The sequence below is a fragment of the Rana temporaria genome, chromosome 2 (genome assembly GCF_905171775.1).
Source record: "Rana temporaria chromosome 2, aRanTem1.1, whole genome shotgun sequence".
Classification (NCBI taxonomy): Eukaryota; Metazoa; Chordata; class Amphibia; order Anura; family Ranidae; genus Rana; species Rana temporaria.
The window spans coordinates 48,184,076-48,207,839 of NC_053490.1; the positions used below are offsets into that span (position 1 = coordinate 48,184,076).

General features: G+C 42.5%; 1 protein-coding gene across 1 annotated transcript in view; it reads left to right on the plus strand.

Annotated features, from left to right (window-relative positions):
• The window catches only part of PIWIL4 (piwi like RNA-mediated gene silencing 4), a 356,967-nt gene that overhangs the window by 224,646 nt on the left and 108,557 nt on the right, over nt 1-23,764 (plus strand). Inside the window, exons 11-13 of the mRNA XM_040340167.1 lie at nt 1,432-1,549; nt 14,050-14,161; nt 17,336-17,520. Coding sequence (XP_040196101.1) covers nt 1,432-1,549; nt 14,050-14,161; nt 17,336-17,520 — 415 coding nt within the window. The remainder of the gene's footprint in view (nt 1-1,431; nt 1,550-14,049; nt 14,162-17,335; nt 17,521-23,764) is intronic.

Below are 23,764 nucleotides of genomic sequence, written 5' to 3' on the forward strand. Positions count from 1 at the left end.
ACCATTGTCATTTTCACAGCAAAAAAATGCATTTAAATTGCATTGTTTATTGTGAAAATGACAGTTGCAGTTTGGGAGTTAACCACAGAGGGCGCTGAAGGAGTTATGTTTCACCTAGTGTGTGTTTACAACTGTAGGGGGGTGTGGCTGTAGGTCTGACGTCATCGATCGTGTCTCCCTATAAAAGGGATCACACGATTGATGCAGCCGCCACAGTGAAGCACGGGGAAGCTGTGTTTACATACGGCTCTCCCCGTTCTTCAGCTCCGGGGAGCGATCGCGAGGGGGCGGCTAGAAATGAATAGCCGCGCCCTCATCCCGGATCGCTCCCTGAGGCTTACCGACCGCCGCATGTACCGGGGGGGGGACCCCCGACCCGCAGAAAGGCAGCGTCGTGCGGGCACTTCGTTCTGCCTGTCGGTGCCATTTTGCCGACGTATATGTACGGCGGTCGTTAAGCGGTTAAAGTGTTACTAAACCCGGGACCCTATATTCATTGTATCTTGTCTCCCACAGTACACAGAACATGGAAATGAAATTATTTTAGTAAATATAAACTGCTAAATACCTTTTCTCATCAGCAGTTAGTTATGTCTTGTGACTATCAGTGTCCGGCTAAGCACTGGTTAAAGCTTGTAGGAGGAGTTTTCATTCTTCGCGGACTGCCCTATGAGGCTGCATAAGCCCTGACCCTCTGTCTGGACAGTGCTGACTGGCCCTGTGCTGTTTATATGCACTCTTCGCAAAACCTCTCTAGTAATACACACCAAACTGAGCATGTGCAAAGTGCCTCCTAGGGCTCTGTTCTATCAGGATATAGATTGGGGACTGTGGAGGATGGAGAGGATCAGAGAAGACAGGATCGAACAGCCTTTTTACACAGTGCAGAGAATTAATCCCTCTGGATCCACAGTGAGTATAACAAGCTTGCTTTACTGCATATACAGATGGATTTTACTGTTTTGGGTTTATATACACTTAAAATCCTATTCTCTCTCTATTTGGTTATACATTCACATGGGCTGGTCTTCAATTTACTATGAACATAGTATACATTTTTTTCCTGTAGATGGCAGTGTGACATTAGTTTTCTTACTCTCAAGTTATGTCCCCCCAGTAGACTGCAAGATGAGGATTTGACGGTGAGTACAAAAGTCATCCTGTAGCATTACATGCATTCATGTTGCACTGAATATGTGGCAAGAGTCTGTAGTGCCACCCATTCTGTAAGGCCTGCTCTATATGGCTGTAGTTATCCATTTTTTAATTTAGGTAAATTGGGTGGACCTTCTGACTTTAGCAAAGTTGAAAAGAAAGTCCTAGATAGAATAGATTGTTGTTCTTTTTAGCTCTTGAGAAATTGAAACTTGCTGAAAGTCATTACGAGTGAGCAATGGTAGTAATTGTGTCCTGTCTCTGTTTTACCACTAGGACTGTCAACCCGCGCCCTTACTGACTTCCGTCTGATGAAGGACCTGGCCATGGAGACTCAAGTAAACCCAGAACGCAGACAGCAGAGATTGCAGAGCCTGGCGAGTAACATTGAAGGGTAATCCATTTCATAGGCTGCAAGTCTTGTTCCCAATACATGAGTTACATAAGAAATTACTGTGAATTGGATTGTATCGAGACAGTACCAGGAAAGATTACATTCATTTCCCAGTAATGCTGCAATGCTTAACCACTTCAGCTTTGGAAGGTTTTACCCCCTTCACGACCAGGCCTTTTTTTGCTATTTAGCACTGCACTACGTTAACTGGTAATTACATGGTCATGCAATGCTGTACCCAAAGTAAATTTATATTATTTTTATACAAATAAAGCTTTCTTTTGGTGGTATTTGATCACCACTCGTTTTTTTATTTTTTCATTATATAAATGAAAAAAGGCTAAAAATGAAAATATATATATAAATGTTTTACTTGCTGCTATACAACATATCCAATAATAATAATAAAACAAATCTAATCTCTTTATGAATTTAGGCCACAATATATTCTGCTACATGTCATTGGTAAAAAAAATCATTGTATATTGATGGTTTTTGTGAAAGTTATAGCGTCTACAAACTATGGTATATATTCTGGATTTTTTTTTTTTTTTTTATGCTAGTAATGGCGGTGATCAGCAACTTATAATGGGACTTTGATAGTGTGGTGGGCAATCTGACACTGGGTGGGAACTGACTAACTGCCACTGACATCACCAGTGACACCAATACAGTAGTCATTGATAATGCCATTCACTGTACTAGTGACACTCACTGGGAAGAGGTTAACATCTTGGGGTTAAATGCGTGCGTAACAAATGTTAATGTGTGTATTATATGCTGCTATTTACTGAAAATCACTTTGTTTGAGATTGTTCCCTCTGATAAACAACACAGGCCTTTAAAATGGCATTGGGGTTGATTGACTAAAACTGGAGAATGCTACATCAGGTGCAGCTGTGTATGGAAGCCAATCAGCTTCTAACTTCAGCTTGTTCAATTAAGCTTTGACAAAAAAAAATTGGAAGCTGATTGGTTTCTGTGCAGAGATGCACCAGATTTTGCACCTTGCAGATTTAGTAAATGAACCCCATTGTGTTTATAGTAGTCATGCGCGTGTAGTAGAATTTAACCACTTGCTGCCCACCCACCATCAAATGACAGAGGGGCGGTGCTGCTCTCGTTCTGGGTGGACATCATATGACAGTCCACTCGAATGGCCGCTTTTTGTTGCTAGGACCCTAATCTCTGTAAGAAGTCGCTGACGTGGCTCTTGAACCATGTGATCGGCTGTGTCCAATCACAGCGGGTCACATGTAAGCACGGACGTGACGATAATCGGCTTTCATCTCCTCGCCCTGACAGAGTGTGGGGCGAGGAGAGCCGGTCAGCAACATTTCCTCGCAGTGGCACTGATCAGCTTGGATTTGTTAATGGACATATTTTTGACAGTTTTGGCTATGCATATCTAAACCTGTTAGAAATGGAAGGGTAAAGCACAAACATAAACTAAAAGAAAGAAAAAAAATATATTTTGGGTTATTCTTTGGCAGAATATTATAGTAATGGCAAGAAATCTAAAGCTAATTTTAAAAAATGCGTTTTTTTTTTATTTTTTTTGCTTTTTTACTATTTTGGTCCAGCTTTACCTAAAAAAAAAAAAAAAAAAAAAAAAAGGCCCAATTTGTGCTAAAAACAAAAAAGCCCAATTTGTGCTAAAACAAAAAAACAAGGTATAATACACATGGATACATAAAGTAGTTGTGAAGATATGTACAAATTTACTAACACATGTCAAAGTTGAAAAATTGTGTTCAGACATTAAAGGAGTTGTAAAGGAAAACATTTTATTGCCTAAAATTAATGTCTGCGAGGTAGACAGACAGAATAGTGTAATGATTCTGTTAAAAAAACGAGTAAATACCTATTAAATTCCTTCATCTATATCACCTCCGGCGTTGTAGTTTCTGTTCTCTCATTCACTTCCTGGTTTGCGGCGCTCGTTCATGTAAGAACTACATTTCCCAGTATGCATTGCGGCACACAAAGTAATTCACACCTCCTTGAAGTCTCTAACACGTAGAGAGCGTCCTGCCGCACAGATGTAGTTCCCAGGAGGGGGCGAGCACGTCACTGACCCTTGCAGTAAAGCCTCTCTTCACGGTGGTGAGTAACAATCAGACAAGCAGGAAGTAAACAGAACAGAGAAGAAATAGAGCAACTTCTGAGCAAAAACGAACAATGAGGAAGTGAAAAGAGGAATGTCTGCAGGTAAAGGATGCTTATTATGAAAAAAAAATGTTTCCTTTACAACCCCTTTAACATTAGTTTTACCCTAAGTCACTAAGGGGTTAAAGGAGGACTGCAGTCTAATTCGGCCATACACTATACGAAAAATCAGCCGAAATTCAGTCATTTAGACAGTTCCTTTTTTTTTTAGGACAATTTATTGACACAAATCGGTAATCGGTTGGAAAGTTTTTTAGCCGAAAAAACAAAGGACAAGTTGGAAAACTATGAATTGAAAGGTTAATGTGTTTGCCGTCCAAACTGTTTGCACTAGTTATATGTAAAAAACATACAAAAAACGTAATGATTTATCGGTCATTAAATGATGGCACTGTCATTTGCTCTCACGGCCAAATATTTGTTTTTTTAAAATGGGTTTGAATGATTTTTTGTATAATGTATGGCCAGCATAAATAAGTTAAAGCAAAAGTTAAAGCTCTTGAAATCATGTTAAACCCCTTTTCTGCTGATAATGATCACAGTTTTACCACATATGTGTATGTTAGTTTTTGTTTGTACCCGTAGTACAGTCCAGAAACAGTAGGGTACATTTTATAAAAAAAAAAAAAAAAAACTAGTGATTAATTTATATACACTTACCTAAAGTTTGGCGCGGAAAGACACCCCATTTATACATTTTATTATTATTATTTATCTTTCCTAAAACACACTGACACAGTGGAACCTCGCATTATAAGCATAATCCATTCCAGGAGAATGCTCGTAATCCAAAGTACTCGCATATCAAAGCGATTTTCCCTATTGAAGTCAAAGCCTCGGAAATTGCCAGAAAGCCCAGAGGACAGACTCCATTATCGAGGTCAGCCGAGTTGTCCTTGGGCCTTTCCGTGCGCCCATTCCAGGCTAAAGTCCAGCTGTGGGGAAGCCTAGTCCCTGGAAAATCCCCATTTACCTTACCAGAGCAAGCCTGCAGAGTTGCAAGTCCTTTAAGATGGCCTTATCTCACTGACCTCTTCATTAAAGCCAGACCCTACACATTCTATTCATACGACACAAGGCGCCATCTAGGAGCTCTGCCACATGGAAAGCTACCTTTTTACTGCTCCTTGCTCCATAAGGGACCATGTGCAGGGGTCATATTGGTACTCTTCTCGACTAGGGAGCATGTGCGGACGCCATCTCTCTCTCAGAAGTGCAGGTGCAGATACCAAATTATCCATGAGGGGGTTAGTGTGCGGGCACAATTCTCTGTTGGTGCATTTTGCAGCAAGACACACTTAAGGCAGACAGCTTCCTACTCTGGTCACCACTGCCCAGTGGACAGATACAATGCAACCAAAACATCCAGCTGTGTGGTTATTAGGTGGTCTTGTACAGTGAGGAAAAAAGGTATTTGATCCCCTGCTGTTTTTTTTATTTTTGCCCACTCACAATGAAATGATCAGTCTTTAATTTTAATGGTAGATTTATTTTAACAATGAGAGGCAGAATACCTCAAAAAATACCCAGAAAAACATTTTAATAAGTGAAATAAGTACTGTATTTATTGGCATATAACACTCACTTTTTTACCCTGTAAATAGAGAGTAAACTGCCTGCGTGTTATACGCAGGGGGCTGTGAAAAGTTTTTTTCCTGAAACTTAAAGTTAGGTGCGTGTTATACGCCGATAAATACGGTATTTGATCTCCTATCAATCAGCAAGATTTCTGGCTCCCAGGAGCTCTTCTATACAGATAATGAGCTGAGATTAGAAGCACTCTCTTAACGGAAGTGCCCCTAATCTCAGCTTTTTACCTGTATAAAAGACACCTGTCCAGAAGCAATCAATCAGATTCCAAACTCTCCACCATGGTTAAGATCAAAGAGCTGTCCAAGGATGTCAGGGACAAGATTGTAGACCTACACAAGGCTGGAATTGGCTAGGGCTACAAGACCATCTCCAAGTAGCTTGATGAGAGGGTGGCCACAGTTGGTGCGATTATTCGCAAAAGGAAGAAACAAAATCTCCCTCGGTCTGGGGCTTCATGCAAGATCTCACCTCATGATGTTTCAATGATCATGAGAACGGCGAGGAATCATCGCAGAGCTACATGTGAGAATCTTGTCAATGATCTCAAGGCCGCTGGGACCATAGTTCCCAAGAAAACAATTGGAAACACACTGCACCATGAAGGACTGAAATCCTGCAGCGCCCACAATTTCCCCCTGCTCAAGAAAGCACATGTACAGGCCCGTCTGAAGTTTGCTAATGAATATCTGAATGATTCAGAGGAGAAGTGGCTGAAAGTGTTGTGGTCAGATGAGACCAAAATCAAGCTCTTTGTCATCAACTCAAGCGCTGTGCTTGGATAAGGAGCCTATGACCCCAAGAACACCATCCCCACCGTCAAACATGAAGGTGGATCACTGAAGTCTCTGGACTCAAGGTCAACTGGACCAAATCCAAGATCCTCCCGCTGTGTTCTCATGCTGCGCCTGGTCGGGCTGACCCTTACAATCTCCTACAGTGGGTAACACAGGTTAGGTACCTGGGGCTTCACATTACGAACTCGGTGATGGAGTTTATTGGCCTCAATGTGTCTCCACTGCTGGCCACTATTTCTAAGAAACTGCACTCCTGGAACAACCTTCCCTTGTCCCTTATTGGCAAAGTTAATCTTAATAAAATGAAGATACTTCCCCTACTGCTTTATACCCTTAGGAACGGTGTGGATACCAAGGTCAATCTTTAGGTCAATAGATGGCATGATCTCCTCCTTTTTGTGGCATTGAGGAATCCCCCGCCTCAAATTGGCCATTCTTCAGCAACCATGGGGGGAGGAAGGTTTAGCGGTGCCCAATTTTCATAAGTACTTCCTGGCTGGCCAGCTGACGGTAGTGCACCATTGGTTGACCACTACTCCTGGCGACGCTGCGGTTTCATTGGAGGCTGCTTGTGTGGGCTCCTATGAGGCGCTATCCCATCTGGTTTATAGAGGTCCAAAGGCCCCCTACCCCTTGACGTCCTCCATGCGTTTAGTAATCAGAGCATGGCCCAGGAGTTGAGACCTTCTGGTCGTGTCACCTTCTCCCCTAATATGCCCCTGTGGAGGAATCCCAATTTGCCACACTTTCTTGATTACCCTGATCCGGTGGTGTGGACTAACTTTGGAATCAAAACCCTACGTCACATAGTTGCCAATGGAACTCTCATGTTTGATGCACTAAAAACATGTTATGATTTACCCAACACACATTTTTTTCGGTATCTTCAATTAAGGCATGCATTTCTAGCCCAGTTTGGGGGGGAACCTCTTGTCCTTGAGCCCAGTGATTTGGAATTGCAGGCCCGTAGTGAATCATTGCCTAAATCGGTTTCTGTTCTATATCGAGACCTTTTTAAGGAAACTACTAACTTACTATCATCGTGCATAGGGGCTTGGGAGGCTGTGACCTCGGGATTGGACAGGGACGATTGGGATGATGTCTGGGGGGGGCGGCATTTCAGGCCCTGGTTTCTACCAGGGACAGACTTATTCATTACAAATTCCTACATAGGATTTACTTGACTCCAGCTAGACTGGCCAGAATGTTCGGGAATCAGCGATCTGTATGCTGGCGGTGCTCCATGCCCTCTGCAAATTTTATGCATGTCTTTTGGGATTGTCCCCGGATCAAACCATACTGGCAGGCTGTAGTGGATTGCATTCGGTCGGTCACTTCTATTTCGATTCCCATGACTGTGGAGGTATGTTTACTGCATCTAGTGGAGCCCCTGGCTACGACCAGGGCTGTCAGAACCCTCCTCATCCTTTTGCTTTTCTATGCTAAAAAAAGGATCATCCTTTCCTGGAAGAGCTCCTCTGCCCCAACAGTGACATCCTGGAAAGTGTTAGTTACCAAGCAATCCCATTTTACAACGCTACTTACCTGAGTAGGGGGGCGCTGACCAAATTTGATAAGGTGTGTGCGGGGGGGAGGGGCTTGATGGCCTCGGTGGACACGGTGTCAGATTTAGGCCAGATACAGTAAAAGCCATTGATTCTTGGCAGGATATAGTATGCAGAGAGGTGAATTCTTCTGGGGGGTTGGTGGACCATTAATCATTATACTTTGGGGTAATTGTTCACTCTGGGAGGGGGACGTGTTGTTTTTCCCACTGCATTTAGGTTACTACAGTTGGAGGAGGAAGGAGGAGGATCATGCTTCACATTTTATTCTTTCTCCGGTATTACGGCCCGGGGGGCCAGAAAGCTTGGGTGCTGTGTCATCTGGCGCCTACCTCCAGTTTGGGGGGTCAACATTAGGCAAAAGGTTTCTATTATGTTGGGGGGGGGGGGATTTCATTTTAGTTTGTAAAGTTTTTTTTGTGTATGTGTATATATATATATATATATATATATATATATATATATATATATATATATATATATATATATATTGGTCACGTCTTGTGGCTTGTTGTTGTATCTATGTTTTGAAAACTGAATAAAAATTATTTTACAAAAAAAACAACATGAAGGTGGAATAATTAGGCTTTGGGGGGGGTTCCTTCTAAGGGGACAGGACAACTTCACTGCATCAAAAGAACGATGGGCAGGGCCATGTACCATCAAATGTTGGTGAGAACCTCTTTCCCACAGCCAGGGCATTGGAAATGGGTCATGGATGGGTATTCCAGCATGAAAATGACCCAGAACACACGGCCAAGGCAACAGAGGAGTGGCTTAAGAAGAAACACATTAAAATCCTGGAGTGGCCTGCCAGTCTCCAGACCTTTATCCCATAGAAAATATGAGGAGAGAGCTGATGGTTTGTTACCAAACATCAACCTTGATCCATTTTCTTGTCATCTTTGCCTTTACCCATTTCCTCCCCTCCCCTACTCCATCCCCATTCCTGATGTAGCATACCATACACCTGCATGTACTTATATGGTTAGCAGATAATATTTTTTTATTATATTTAAGTGCTTGTCCATAGACAAATTTTTTGTCTTCAATACAATGCATATATTTTGTATTTACCCATTTTTCTATGGATTGTAGATATCATAATTCGCAAACCACTTTCTCCTGATGAAGAGAAATTGAGCAAAAACCTTGAAACGGGTTGAGTTTCACTCTGTACATTTGCACGAGTGTTGTAAATGAGTGGTCTGAGAGTGTTCTCATATTTATGATATCAAAGTGAATATTCAGTCTTTTGACACAAATCTTTATGTATCGATGTTTTTAGATTATATACTATTAAGCTTTAATTAATCTTTTATGTTTAATTGTTTGCTTACATTATTTTTGGAGTTCTTGCCCCACAAAGTCCCGCTAGAAGGTTTCCGTTTTGCTGTTTCAAACATCAACCTTGAAACCTTAATGACTTGGAGAAGATCTGCAAAGAGGAGTGGGACAAAATCCCTCCTGAGATGTGTGCAAACCTGGTGGCCAACTACAAGAAACGTCTGACCTATGTGATTACCAACAAGGGTTTTTCCACCAAGTACCAAGTCATGTTTTGCGAAGGGGCCAAATACTAATTTCACTACTTCAATACTCAATTTTCACTCAAAATGCAAATCAATTTATAACTTTTTTAAATGCGTTTTTCTGGATATTTGTGTTATTGTTCTGTCTCTCACTATTAAAATAAACCTACCCAGAAAATTATAGACTGATAATTTCTGTCAATGGGCAAACATACAAAATCAGCAGGGATCAAATACTTTTTTCCCTCACTGTATACCTTTTTGTTGTGAGAACCTCAGGTGGAGTCAGCATATTCAGTGGAGGACTCTAAACACAGTGGTGAGATTAAAGGCAGTTCTGCAGATGTACAATTACTTCCTCCTATGCCAGGCGCTGTACTGTTTCCTACAGGGGACCTGGGATCTGAATAATCCCTCCCAGTCAGTCAGAGTTTCCATCTGTCCTCAATCTTGAGGGCTAGATTATTTGAGTTACAACATTCTTATTTCCTAAGCAAAGAAGAATTTTCTTCTCAAATGAGCATCACAGCATTTCAGCTTTCTCCCAAACTTCTAATTCAGATCTTTCTGGCGGTTCATATTTTGAAGGGGAGGATGCTCCATGGGAGGATTCATTTTCAGAGTGATGATTCATCTGTAGAAGAAGGCCCATCTGCCAGGTTGTCTGCAAATTTGAAAGACAATTGCTATGTTTGTGAAGGATGTGCTCAGATGGATCAAGTTAAATCCAGCTGTGCCTAGAGGCCTGAAAGTGACCAGCATAAGTTCTAGGAAACTGAAAAGGCCTCCTAATGCACTTTCAGTACATTCCTTGGTTAATGGCGCTTTGTATGAAGACTGGAAACATCTCAAAATTGTTTATGCTCCTAAGTACTGTGCACAACAGAATTCCATTGATGAGGCTAGCTCTTGTCTCAGCAAAGCTCTCATAGTCTTGGTTGTGGACGTGCCAGCTTTCCGATATCCTACAGGTAAACACTTTGAGGCCCTGCTCAAACCTTCTTTTTCTCTATCCGGACCAATCGCATAACCAATAGTGTTTGTGATGGCGGTGTGTCAGTTAGGGCGTGATCCAGGCAGATTGTCATGAATTCTGGCAGCATTGCAGCTGGAACTGTTGCCAGTGCTACTTCATGGTCCTGGAAGAGCGATTTGTTGCATCAGGTTTCTTGCACAATGCTTCTATGTGCAGATGCTAAGGATCCTGTGGCTTAAATGCTGGTCAGCTGAATCAAACTCTAAGAAATGTTTTGAACGGATGCAGGTAAGAAGAACACCTATTGTGGGAGTATGTGTACATCAAAAAAGCGATGGGTGCTTAGAAAAAATTGACCTTTTGTTCTCCCTATTTTCATGGCAAAACAAGGCAATTCCTTTCCCCATAAGTCTTGGATTTCCAAATGATTAAAGTTGAGTCCCAAGTCCCCTTTGTAGTAAAGGGCCCTCGCTGGTGTCAGCAAGGGGAGGTTTGCCGTTCTTTTTGACTCTCTGTTTTTGGGAGACCTTGGACACCTGGGTACAGAAGGTGCCCTCACCCCACCTGCTCAGAGCACATTTCAGGAAAGGTTCCATCCGCTTGTGACACTGCCTTAAATTTGGTGTGCAGTACTGTGGTCCACCAGCAGGTGTCTCTTGGCAGTCTGGAACTGCCAGGGGAGCTCTCCCCTGGTGGTGGTATTATATGCTCTTTGGGCTGCAGTACTGGCATCCACCAGCGGGTGGTTCCTGGCAGTGTGGGGCCGACATTTTCTCCTGCAGTCAGGCGTCACCTGAGTCTGAATGCAGGAGATGTGTATAAATACCCGGCAGACACACTCTTTCTTTGCCTTGGTATCTCTCCCTGTACCCTGAACCTGAGAAGCTCTGCATCTGTACCTAATCCTGTTTCTGTCTGTTATCCTGAGCCTTGTACCTGTACCCGTCCCTCCTGTGATCCATCCATCCTCTCCTTGTCCTGTTTGTTTTCCCTTTCCCCAGCTGCTGACCTCCCATTGACGACCCTGGCCCTGTTTATGATTCCGGTTTTCCCCATTACTTATGTATATATTTGTCTGTTACTGTTATTTTTTGTGGGTTCTGTTTGGTATTGGTTGTTGTGCACTGTGTGGTATTGGAGGTGGTTTTATTTGTTGTTTCACATCTTTAATAAATTATCATATTTCACTTAAATACTTCTGGGTTTCCTCTGTTGCAGTCCACACAGTTCTGGTCTTATCTGATACGTGACCGGGCATTTGCATAAAGCTGTATCCCAGCTTTCGGCACCAGAGATTGTGACCCTGATCCCAGAGGTAGGGAGATTTCAGGGATTCTACTTTCAGTTCCCAACATTGATGTCAGATTCATTCTAGGCCTGAAATCTCTGAACCCTGTTCTGGAGGTTATAAAGTTTTTGGAGTGAATCAAAGTCATAGAATCCCTGATTTTGTGACCCTCTATACATCTAGGCTGTGGAAATTCTCACACGTTACTGTATCTCCATACTTAGGAGCAGTAAAGAATGTGTTTTGAGGTGTAATAGTAAGTGGGCCTATGCAGTGTGTGAGAAAAACTTGTTTAAAATGACAACTTTGTGGAAACAAATACAGTTTTTATTTAGTTTCTTTTTCCAAAGTATTGTGACAAAACAATGACAACTTCAAAAAACTCACCGTGCTTCCTACTAAATGCCTTCTTCCCAAAAGGGTCATTTTGGGAGTATTTGTACTGTTCTGACATTTTAGGTCCCCACGAAATAAGATAGGCAGTCAGTACATCAGAACTGATCAATTTTAAAATATATATACAGTACCATAGTTGTTAGACTATATCTTTCACACCGAATAAATAATATACACCATTTTTTGTTCACCAAAGAAATTAAGCAGAATACATTTTGACTGACATTTATGAAGAACGATAATTTATTTACGAAATCACTAGTAAAAAAGCTTGATTTCAATCATAATTTTTAAAGAGCAACTGTCATCTCTGTCCTGCAGTGGCTCCTTCACTGACACGCTGTTCACTCACTGACAGTCCCATTCACTTTAATGGGACAGCTGGTGATGCGGCAGTAAAACAACAAGGTGAGGGACATGGCGGCAGCAGGTGAGTGGATGCCCACTAACAGGTGCTGCCATGATTGATCTGAAATGACAGGTGCTTTTTTAATGTAAGGACTTATTCTTACTGGTAGTTAGATAGAATAATAAACTGTCAGGTTAGTAAAACAGTGATATCAGAATCAATTCAATCATACAGTTTGTTAGTATGGTTACTGTGAAATTGTGTGAATGCATCAATGCAGTGCATGTTATCTCAGCTTGCAGAGCTTGGATTCATTGAATGAGTTTACCATATATGTAAACATTGCAGAATATACAGCCTCATGCTACATAACTAAGCTCCATTTCATGCTGAATAAACTGTATTATTAATGTATCTTAAATCGAAAACGATCTTTAAAATAGATTCTTACTCCAAAAGCATTTTATTAAAATAAATTTGATAAAAATCAAAAAAATCAGATTTAAATAAAAAAAATCTGATTTGAATTTAAAAAACAAAAAACAAAAAATGGTTAACGCCCGCCACATGTACATATACGTCCACAGAATGGCACGTACAGGCATATGGGCGTACATGTACGTCCCCCCCCCCCCCCCCGGTACATGCGGCGGTCGGAAACCCGCGGGGAGCGATCCGGGACGAGGGCGCGGCTATTCGTTTCTAGCCGCCGCCTCGCGATTGCTCCCCGGAGCTGAAGAACGGGGAGAGCCGTATGTAAACACGGCTTCCCCGTGCTTCACTGTGGCGACTGCATCGATCGAGTGATCCCTTTTATAGGGAGACTCGATCGATGACGTCAGACCTACAGCCACACCCCGCTACAGTTGTAAACACATACTAGGTGAACCCTAACTCCTACAGCGCCCCCTGTGGTTAACTCCCAAACTGCAACTGTCATTTTCACAATAAACAATGCAATTTAAATGCATTTTTTGCTGTGAAAATGACAATGGTCCCAAAAAGTGTCCGCCATAATGTCGCAGTCACGAAAACAATCGCTGATCGCCGCCATTAGTAGTAAAAAAAAAAAAAAAATAATAAAACTATCCCCTATTTTGTAAACGCTATAAATTTTGCGCAAACCAATCGATAAATGCTTATTTTACCAAAAATAGGTAGAAGAATACGTATCGGCCTAAACTGAGGGGAAAAAAAATTATATATGTTTTTGGGGGATATTTATTATAGCAAAAAGTAAAAAATATTGAATTTTTTTTCAAAATTGTCGCTCTATTTTTGTTTATAGCGCAAAAAATAAAAACCGCAGAGGTGATCAAATACTATTTTTGGGGAAAAAAGGACGGCAATTTTGTTTGGGAGCCACGTCGCACGACCGCGCAATTGTCTGTTAAAGCGACGCAGTGCCGAATCGCAAAACCTGGCCTGGGCATTTAGCTGCCTAAAGGTCCCGGGCTTAAGTGGTTAAATGTATGTATGAAATGAATGAAAAATAGTCTGGACTGGAAAGGGGTGAAACCGTTTTTCTTTTAAATGGTTAACAAATAAAATAGAGCTGACCCAAAGCCATTATACAGTATAGCCTTTAACAATCTTAATAAAGGAATGTGTCTAATCAATAAGTTTGCCTGATTCATTATTCTGGTTTTGATTTATGTGTCTCACTGCTTGTCTGATGATTTGTCCAATGCACTTTGGAAACCATTTCTAAGCTGGCAGTGGGACAATATTTTTTTTTTTTATGAAATTTGAAGTTCCAATTTCACAATATCTTCCTATACCTTGGTGCTGGCAGTAAGGAAACCAAACTGGTGAATGTCTGCTTATATTTTCCACAGATGTCCGGCAGCAAGTTTGGAAATGAAAAAGTGGGGAATGCGATTGGAGAAGCAAATTTCACTCACTGGTCGTGTGATTCCCCCAGAAAGGATTTGTATGAGAGACAATGTAGTAAGTGCCTAGTCTAATGATGGTGTACATCCTATGGTAGAAATTAGTGGCTAGTGTAAATGAAAATGTGTATTTATTTAATGAATGGAATGAGATATACCTTTACTTTCACTGTCTAGTTACAGGCTGGGGGAAGGGCAAGACCTGTAAGTGGTCGGCCAGACAGGGTTTTTATTGTGTGCCAGCTGTGTTTACTGTACATCTTCTAAATGGTAAAACTGGATGGACTGAAATACAGATCTTTTGGCAAGTAGAACAGCACTAATTGAAGAATTTCATATGTTTATTTAACTCGCTGCGCTGATAGGCTGTCATAGCTGATGGTTACCAGAACTGGACTAAAGGTGGCGTCTGTATCAAATTGGCCATTATAATTTTTTGCCTGATTCAGTAAAGAACCTGTCTTCAGTTCAGTTTTGGTACCTGTTGCTTAGAACTTAAAGCGGTAGTTCACCCTGACCCACATGATGTTACCATCGAGACAGGCATTGTAGCGCGAGCTACAGTATGCCTGTCCCGATTTTTTTAACCCCGTACTCACCTCGTAGTCGTCCATCGTAGATTCCGGCTCCCGCGGGGAATGGGCGTGCCTATGGAGAGGGAGGATGATTGACGGCCGGCCCTGGCACGTCACTCTCCCCGAAGACAGCCGGAGTAGGTCTCGGCTCTTCACGGCGCGTGCGCACAGGCTATGCGCACGCGTCGTGAAGACCAAGCCTATTTCGGCTATTTCCGGAGAAGCGTGACGCGCCAGAGCCGGCCGTCAATCATCCTCCGTCTCCAGAGGCACGCCCATTCCCCGGTATCTTCGATGGACGACTACAAGGTGAGTATGGGGGGAAAAAATTCGGGACAGGCATACTGTAGCTCGCGCTACACTGCCTGATTTAAAGGTAAAAGAAAAAAAATTTTTTTTTTTCCTGTCGATAGGGTGAACCCCCGCTTTAATAACAGTGCAGTAGGAAGTAAACACTATACTGGCTCCTTGCAGATACAAGGTTATTGCACAGTGAAGCCCAACTCCAGGCCAAATCTTTTATAAAGCTTTTCCAACTCATTTGGTGGTAGGGGGATTATGGTGTGGGGTTGGTCTTGGCCCCTTAGTTCCAGTGAAGGTAACCCTTAAGTCGCCAGCATACCAATACATTTTGGACAATTTCATGCTCCCATTTTTTGTGGGAATAGTTTGGGGATGGCTGTAATGCTTTACGTCTATCTATTAAGTTGTTGTGGTACAACCAAGGAAGCTTAGGCCACGTACACACCACCGGATCTCCGCTGGAAACGATCCGCCGGATCGTTTCCAGCAGAGATTCCTCCTCCGGATTTGGATCCGATGGCGTGTACACACCATCAGATCCAAATCCATGCGGAATTCATCCGCGGCGACGTGCGCGACGCTGGAAGGTAAGTACTTCCACGCATGCGTCGAATCATTACGACGCATGCGAGGGAGGGGAGCGGACAGATTGATCCGGTGAGTCTGTACAGACCACCGGATCAATCCGCTGGAGCCGATTCAAGCCGATTCAAGCGGATAGATTTCTTAGCAAGCTAAGAAATTTATATCCGCTTGAAATCGATCGGCCCGAGGAATCTCTGCGGATAAATATCCGCTAGGCCGTACAGACGACCGGATTTGTCCGCTGGAACTGATCCGTGGATCAATCCCAGCTGATAGATCCGGTCGTGTGTACAGGGCCTTAGACTTCTGTAGTGTATCAATGCTTTACTAAACAAGGAAAAATCTGCACATACAACTGTAGGATGCACATCACAACACTATTCATAGCTTACAAAATATATACCTACAAATTTAAGCATGTACAATATGTACACATTAAGTAAATTAAACATGTACTCAACTTAGGGGGTTAAGATTTAATGTCCATAGTTCCTTGCTCAGTCCAACACAAAAGTTCTCCAAAACTCTTCAGCTTCAGGCCACCATCTTCCTCTTTGTCCTTCCAAACACCCTCTGTTGTTCAAACACTCTTCAAGCCCCTCCCACCCATTTCCTGCTTCCTGCAAAGAACATCCAGTCTGTTATTTACATATCAATAGAGGGGGAGGGAAGGGGCTCTGTACACATATACTAACTAGACCTAACTCTATAGTATTACAATAAAGTCACTATAGAAATTGCCATAGCAACACAATGGCCCCTTCCTGTTCCAACATGACTGCACACCATTGTACAAAGCAAGGTCCATGGATGAGGTGAGTTTGGGGTGGAGAAACTTGACTGTCCTGCACAGAGTCCCGACCTCAACCCGATAGAACACCTTTGGGATGAAATAAAGAGCAGACTGCGAGCCACGCCTCCTTGTCCACATCAGAGCCTGACCTCACAAATGCGCTTCTGGAAGAATGGTCAACAATTCCCATAGACACTCCTAAACCTTGTGGACAGCCTTCCCAGAAGAGTTGAAGATGTTATATCTACAAAGGGTGGGTCAACTCAATATTGAACCCTATGGACTAAGACTGGGATGCCATTAAAGTTAATGTGCGTGTAAAGGCAGGTGTCCCTATAACTTTTTGTGATATAGTGTACTTTACTATAGGACTTTAAGGCAACAAATGAAACTGAAATGGAGGTGATAAGAATGGTCAAAGAAAGATAATAAAATGCCTATTTCAATGCGCAAACACATGCTCTATATCACATATATATCCTATATATCACATATGCATTTATTGATTGCTATAGGAATAATCATACATAATCATAATTCATAAGTACTATATACAACCCTTGCACCCCCTTGCTCATATGATGCTATCAGACATGCGTCACATGGTTTGAAGGAAAATGGGAAATCGGTCTGACACTATGACACACTACATGATTCATGCAGGGGAAAAGCACAAGGTGCAGATAGGAAGGTTTAGAATGTCTTTACATTTTGGATCAGCTGGGGAAGGGATTCAATCCCTGTCTGATTTGTACCATGGACTGTAACTTCATTGGAAAAATTGTGTTTGTCTATTGTTGTGACTGATCAGGATCAGATACAATTTTATGGCAGAATATCAGTTAATTCCAAGGGGTTCACATACTTTTACTTGTCACTGTATGGAATTTACAGATATGTCAAAATGACTTTCTCTTTACAATGTAGATATATTTTCATTAATACTGTGTAAGACATTTTTTTTTTCTCCTGTCAGTGTCAACCTATGTCAGCTGCTGACTGGGGTCGTGATACTCGTGATTCAAGGATGATCACTGCAGAACCCCTGAACAACTGGCTGCTGCTTTTCAGCCGTCGCAGTGAAGACGTAGTTGAGAACTTGGTCTACAACCTGCAGAAGGTTGGCAGCGGAATGGGCTTCAGTATTGAACAACCCAAAATGTAAGGATTTTTATTTCTATATATGAAGTATATTACACCAGAAAATACTCTTACCTATTGCAGATACTGACCCAACAGCACCAATTCAGCACAGTTCCAGTTTACTGGTCTTGTTTAAAAAGCACCATTCAGTTGACTGATATAATTTAAGCTTTTGACATGTCTAATAGCAAAAACTTATCTTTTTTATTAGATCAGTAATTGTGGAACTCTTCCCATATCCCCGAATTCCAGTGTGTGTATTTGACTGTATAGTACATATATATTTTCTATAACGTGAACCTATCGCTAACTCTAGGCCTTAAAGTGGATGTAAACCCTCCACACACCCAGTGAAGTGAACAGCCTCAGATGATACACACGGATAAACCAAATTTCCCAACATACATTTTACATGTATATCTGCTGTTTTCACATTTATATACTGTTTAGAAAGTTCAGGTCTTGTTAGGAGATTTTCTTTTCCTGTTTAACACAGATAGCCAGATTCAGATAGACCGGCTTAATGTTGAGGTAGCGTATCGCATATATGCTACGCCGCCGTAAGTCAGAGAGGCAAGTGCTGTATTCACAAAGCACTTGCCTCCTAAGTTACGGCGGCGTAGCATAAATTGGCCGGCCTAAGCGCGCCTAATTCAAATGTGGGACAGGGGGGCATGTTTTATGTTAATGACTGGTGACCCGACGTGATTGACGTTTTTTACGAACGGCGCATGCGCCGTTCGTGAAAGAATCCCAATGCGCATGCGTCGGATAGAATGCCTAAGATACGTCGAACACTTTCTACGACGTGACGTAACTTCCACACAGCCCTATTCGCGTACGACTTACGCGAACAACGTAAAAAGATAGGCCTGTTCCGATGTTCATACCTTGCATGGGCTGCGCCACCTAGGGAGCAGCTTTATCTTTATGCCGGCGTATCTCTTACGTAAACGGCGTAACTAATTGCGACGGGCGCACGTACGTTCGTGAATCGGCGTATCTTGCTCATTTGCATATTCTACGCTGAAATCGACGGAAGCGACACCTAGCGGCCAACGTAAATATGCACCCTAAGATATGACGGCGTAGGAGGCTTACGCCGCTCGTATCTTAGCCTAATTTAAGCGTATCTGGTTTCCAGAATACGCTTAAATTTACGACGGTGTAGATTCAGAGTTACGACGGCGTATCTACTGATACGCCGGCGTAACTGTCTCTGAATCTGGCTAAGAGTGTGATGTCTGGGCATACACACAAGATAGGTAAAATTGCTGATTAGAGGAAAGGCACAAACCCCCTCTCATCATAGGCAGAGACTCTCAGAGGTGTTTTGTAACAGGGCCAGCTCCCTGCTAATCTATTTTAGAAACCTCCCCTGACAGAAATTTCAGGCTGCTTTTATCTGATGTGTCAAAGAATTTGTCAGGAGTTATCAGGCTGATAACAAAGGAACGCTTTAGGAGAGAGCTATGGGACTTAGCTCCTTGAAGTGAGATAACAAAATGCTGCAGATATATGTGCCCAGCTCAAATTTCATTAATTGGGTTCACATCCACTTTAAAGTGATTCTACAGGCAATTGTTTATCTTAACATTTAAAATAAGTTATACTTACCTGCTTTGTACAGCAATATTGAGAATATATTCTCTTATCGCTTCTTCTGGAGTCCCCCTGATAGCATTGTCTGCTCCTTTAGAGTGCCTTTTCAGGAAGCCAGCTGCTAAGGTGGCACCCATGCATGGACACCTTGATCCAGTTTTTGTGTATCCAAAGACATAGACTGACAGCAGCAGGAGCCTATGGCTTCTGGCTGTTTCTCCTGTGAGGCCAGGAATAGAGGGCATTGGTGCTGCAGCCGGGGACAGGTGGATTTGTGAGAAGAGACAGATAAGTGTCAGGGAGGGGAGAGCAGGTAGTTGAACATGTTTTCCCCTAATGCAGGGAATGCATTAAGGTAAAAAAAAAATGTTTCAACTTTAGAACCACTTTAAAAGTTCACCTTTGTGAATAAAATTATAAATGCACATATTTTTTCAGGAAAAGAATGTGTATCATTTATTTTGCACAGTAACCTGCAGAGCATTGCTCCCTTGATCAGCGAATTGCAGATGCAATGTCAGTCCCCTTGCAGTCTCTTCCTACAGCTCTGAGCCCATACTTTTGATACAGTTCCCCATAAACGCTTCATCTACAAACTTAGGTCTGAGGGCATGGACCATAAGGTTTGTTCTTTAGTAAAAAAAAAAATATTACAGGAGCATGTCCAAAGGGTGGTGATAAATAATATGTACTCAGACTGGTCTAGAGTGGTAAGTTGGGTACCACAAGGTTCTGTCTTGGGACCAATTCTAGTCAATTTATTCATAAATGATATAGAGGATGAGATAAATAGCCTAATCTCAGTTTTTGTGGACGACACACAAAAAAGCAGTGCAATAACTTCACATCAGAATATAGACATTTTACAGAAAGACCTGAACAAAATAATGGAGGAAAATTAGGTTTAATGTGGATTAATGTAAAGTAATGTACTTGGGGACAAAAAACATAAATACAAACTACTCACTAGGGGGAGGACTGGGGGAATCAAGGATGGAGAAAGATCTGGGGGTCCTAGTAGATGACAGACTGTGCAATAGCATACAGTGTCAAGCTGCGGCTACCAAGGGCTGCAGAAATGTTAGCATGCATAAAAAAAGGTGATATACTCCAGGGATGAAAAGATAATCCTGCCACTATATAAAACTCGGGCCACATCTTGAATACTCTGTCCAGTTCTGGTCACCAGTTCTCAGAAAGAATGTGCTGGAACTGGAGAGCATCCAAAGAAGGGCAACTAAATGAATAAGGGGCCTGGACAACCTGAATTACGAGGAACGACTACAATCACTACATTTATTCTCGCTGGAGAAGAGACGCTTGCGAGGGGACATGATAGCGATTTACAATTCTCAATGGTGATTCCAGCATAGGAAATAAACTATTCAGTCTCAGGGAGTGTAAGAGGACACCAAGCCACACAATGAGATTGGGGGAGAAGCAGTTTAACCTTAAACTGCGTAGGAGGTTTTTCACTGTCAGGGCAATAAGGATGTGGAACTCTCCTCCACAATTGGTAGTGGCAGTGGGGAGTATGGATATTTTTAAAAGACTCTTGGATGTGCATCTTAATGAACACAACATACAGGGATATGGGAAATAATCATAGACATTGACACACATACACTTACACAGGTTGAACTGGATGGACTATTGTCTTTATCAAACTTACCAACTATGTAACCTCTGTATGGGCCGCCAGTTTCAGAGCTGCAGAAAGAGTGAATGGACTACGAGGGCGCTCATCAAGGTCCTCACAGTCCTTTGAAAAGATGTCTTCCACAGTCGCAGATGGGACTTTTTTCATGCACAGATCCTTATGAACGAATGACACGGCTGTGCAGACGTAGCCCCTGAGAGCTGTGCTGATTTTTAAAAAGTGACAATGTGTGCATTGGTTAGAGGATCCCCTGCCCACTGTCACAGGAATTGTAGGGGGGGGGGGGGGGTCAAAACCACTCCATTCACAAAATCAGCTAATGTTTGGACTATAGCAGTCCAGTGACTTCTATGCCTGACCAGTTTAGGTGTCTAAAGCTGGATACTACAGAAGTGAGCATGGTTTTGACATCTTAATAGACATTGTCACTTTTCCAATTCAGAGCACGATGGCAATGATCGTGTAAATACCCCCCCCACACACACACACACACACACTCCAAACCCAAGGTACTACATTTTCCAGTGCTCTTAAACTGCTCCATCTTCTGCCTTAGCTGATGAGAATATCTGTCGCTTTCTTATATGGTGGAGCATGTGACCGCCTCCTATGTAACGGTGCCCTACTACAAGCTTTATAAGACATATCACCCCCTGCCACAGTTCATTTACACCAATATGTTTCTGCCTCTGGACACCGACTTTTTAAAACATCTTCATCTCCTTTACCGACAGCAACCACAGCTGCAATTCAGTACACTTTTTTTTTTCACAAGAAATCAATTCAGTAAGCTTTACTTTCAATCCTATATCAGTACACTTCTTCACATCCTTCTGGCCTCACTCACACTAGCAGTACAATCCCTGTAATCAGTCATCTGAAGTCTCTCCACAGCCCGTGGCAAATCTGTCACGTCTACCTTGTTCTGACAACTTCTTGCTGCTTTTCCAGCATTCCCACCAACAGGACAACCTAATCAGGGCTCTGCAATCACCTGCAGGATGCCAGTGTCCAAAACCTAAAAAGTTTTTCTCAACCCAGACTATTCTGTCACCTTCTACTCTTGCCTCAACCATTGTTGAGCCAGATCCTCTGACAATTCCAGCATGAATGCAGTTGAACCATGTTCCTGGTTCAGACCAGAATGCTACAGCTCCAGCTTCCAACCAGTGTGATTCATCATCAGCATCCATCAAACTAGTATTCTCACCCTACATATGAAAGCAAAATTAGGTGGGACTTTACTATTTATTAGACCTTGCATGGTATAATAAATAGGCATACCAAACAACTTAAAAAGTAAACAAATCTTTAATTTTCCATCTAACAAGTGGTTGAATTAAAAGATTCAAAGTGCAATAGGTTAAAACCACAGTTACTGTTGAAATGTCCAGGAGGTGCTGGTCCTGACTGAAAAGTCAAAGAAGGTGGCCATTTCGCTGGGAAACCTACTACATCAGGGCCTTAAATTGAAGCTCAAATTTGCACATACACTGTATTGATATAAAAGCATATTATTAATGAGAGATGCATATAAGTAAACATTAACAAATATTTTTATTCCCAAAAAGACTAAAAACTTTAAACATACTGAGTCACAGAAACTACCCAAATGACCCTGATCAAAAGTTTACATACACTTTTGATTTTGGCCTGATAACATGCACACTAGCTGACACTAGGGATGAGCTTCGAGTTCGACTCGAACATTGCCTGTTCGGCGAACAACGAACAATTAGGAGTGTTCGCGGCAAATTCGAAAAGCCGCGGAACACCCTGTTAAAGTCTATGGGAGAAATCTAAAGTGCTAATTTTAAAGGCTAATATGCAAGTTATTGTCCTAAAAAGTGTTTGGGGAATTGGCTTTTTAAAAGTTTTAAAAACTGTGGGTTTTTTCGGGAGCAGTGAATTTAATAATGCTAAAAGTGAAACAATAAAAGTGAAATATTCCTTTAAATTTCGTACCGGGGGGGGGGGGGTGTAAAGTTGGCATGTGAAATAGCGAATGTTTCCCGTACATAGAACTGTCCCTGCACAAAGTGTCATTTCTGAAAGGAAAAAAAGTATTTTAAAACCGGCTTTGCGGCTATAATGAATTGTCGGCTCTGGCAATTCAGAGCGAATTCATTCATAAAAAAAATAGCGTGGGGTCCCCCCAAATTCCATTACCAGGCCCTTCAGGTCTGGAATGGATATTAAGGGGAAACACCGCCTTCAGTTAAAAAAAAATGACGTGGGGTTCCCCCCAAATATCCATTCCAGACCCTTTAGGTCTGGTGTGGATTTTAAGGGGAACTCCACCCCAAATTTTAAAAAAAATGGCACGTTAACCTGGCCGGTCGCAGAAAAGAGGGGGGGACAGAGTGCGCCCCCCCTCTCCTGAACCGCACCAGGCCACATGCCCTCAACATGGGGAGGATGTCCCCATGTTGATGGGGACAAGGGCCTCATCCCCACAACCCTTGCCCGGTGGTTGTGGGGGTCTGCGGGCGGGGGGCTTATCAGAATCTGGAAGACCCCTTTAACAAAGGGGACCCCCAGATCCTGGACTCCCCCCTATGTGAATTGGTAATGGGGTACATTGTACCCCTACCATTTCACGAAGCAAGTGTAAATAGTTAAAAAAAACACACACACACACACCGTAGAAAAAAGTCCTTTATTAATAAAAAGAAAAAAAATCCAGCGGTGACACTCGTTCCCAGGTTTCCTGCTCCAACATTGTCTGTATCCAGCGATGTCTGTATCCAGCGACGGGTGCGGGTGATCTCCAGTCCAGCGATGAGAAGATCCATCCATCCAGAGCGCAGCATCGCCGACCTCCTCTCACCGCTGGACACAGCCCAGCGAATTAGCGGCTGAAGCTGTGACATTTCTTATATAGGGGAGGCGGGGCCACCCGTCACGTGACCCTGCACCCTCTGACGCACCCTCTGCTACGTCACTGGGGAAGCCCAGTCATCCTGTATCCAGGACCCTGAAATATCCGGTTCTATGGCT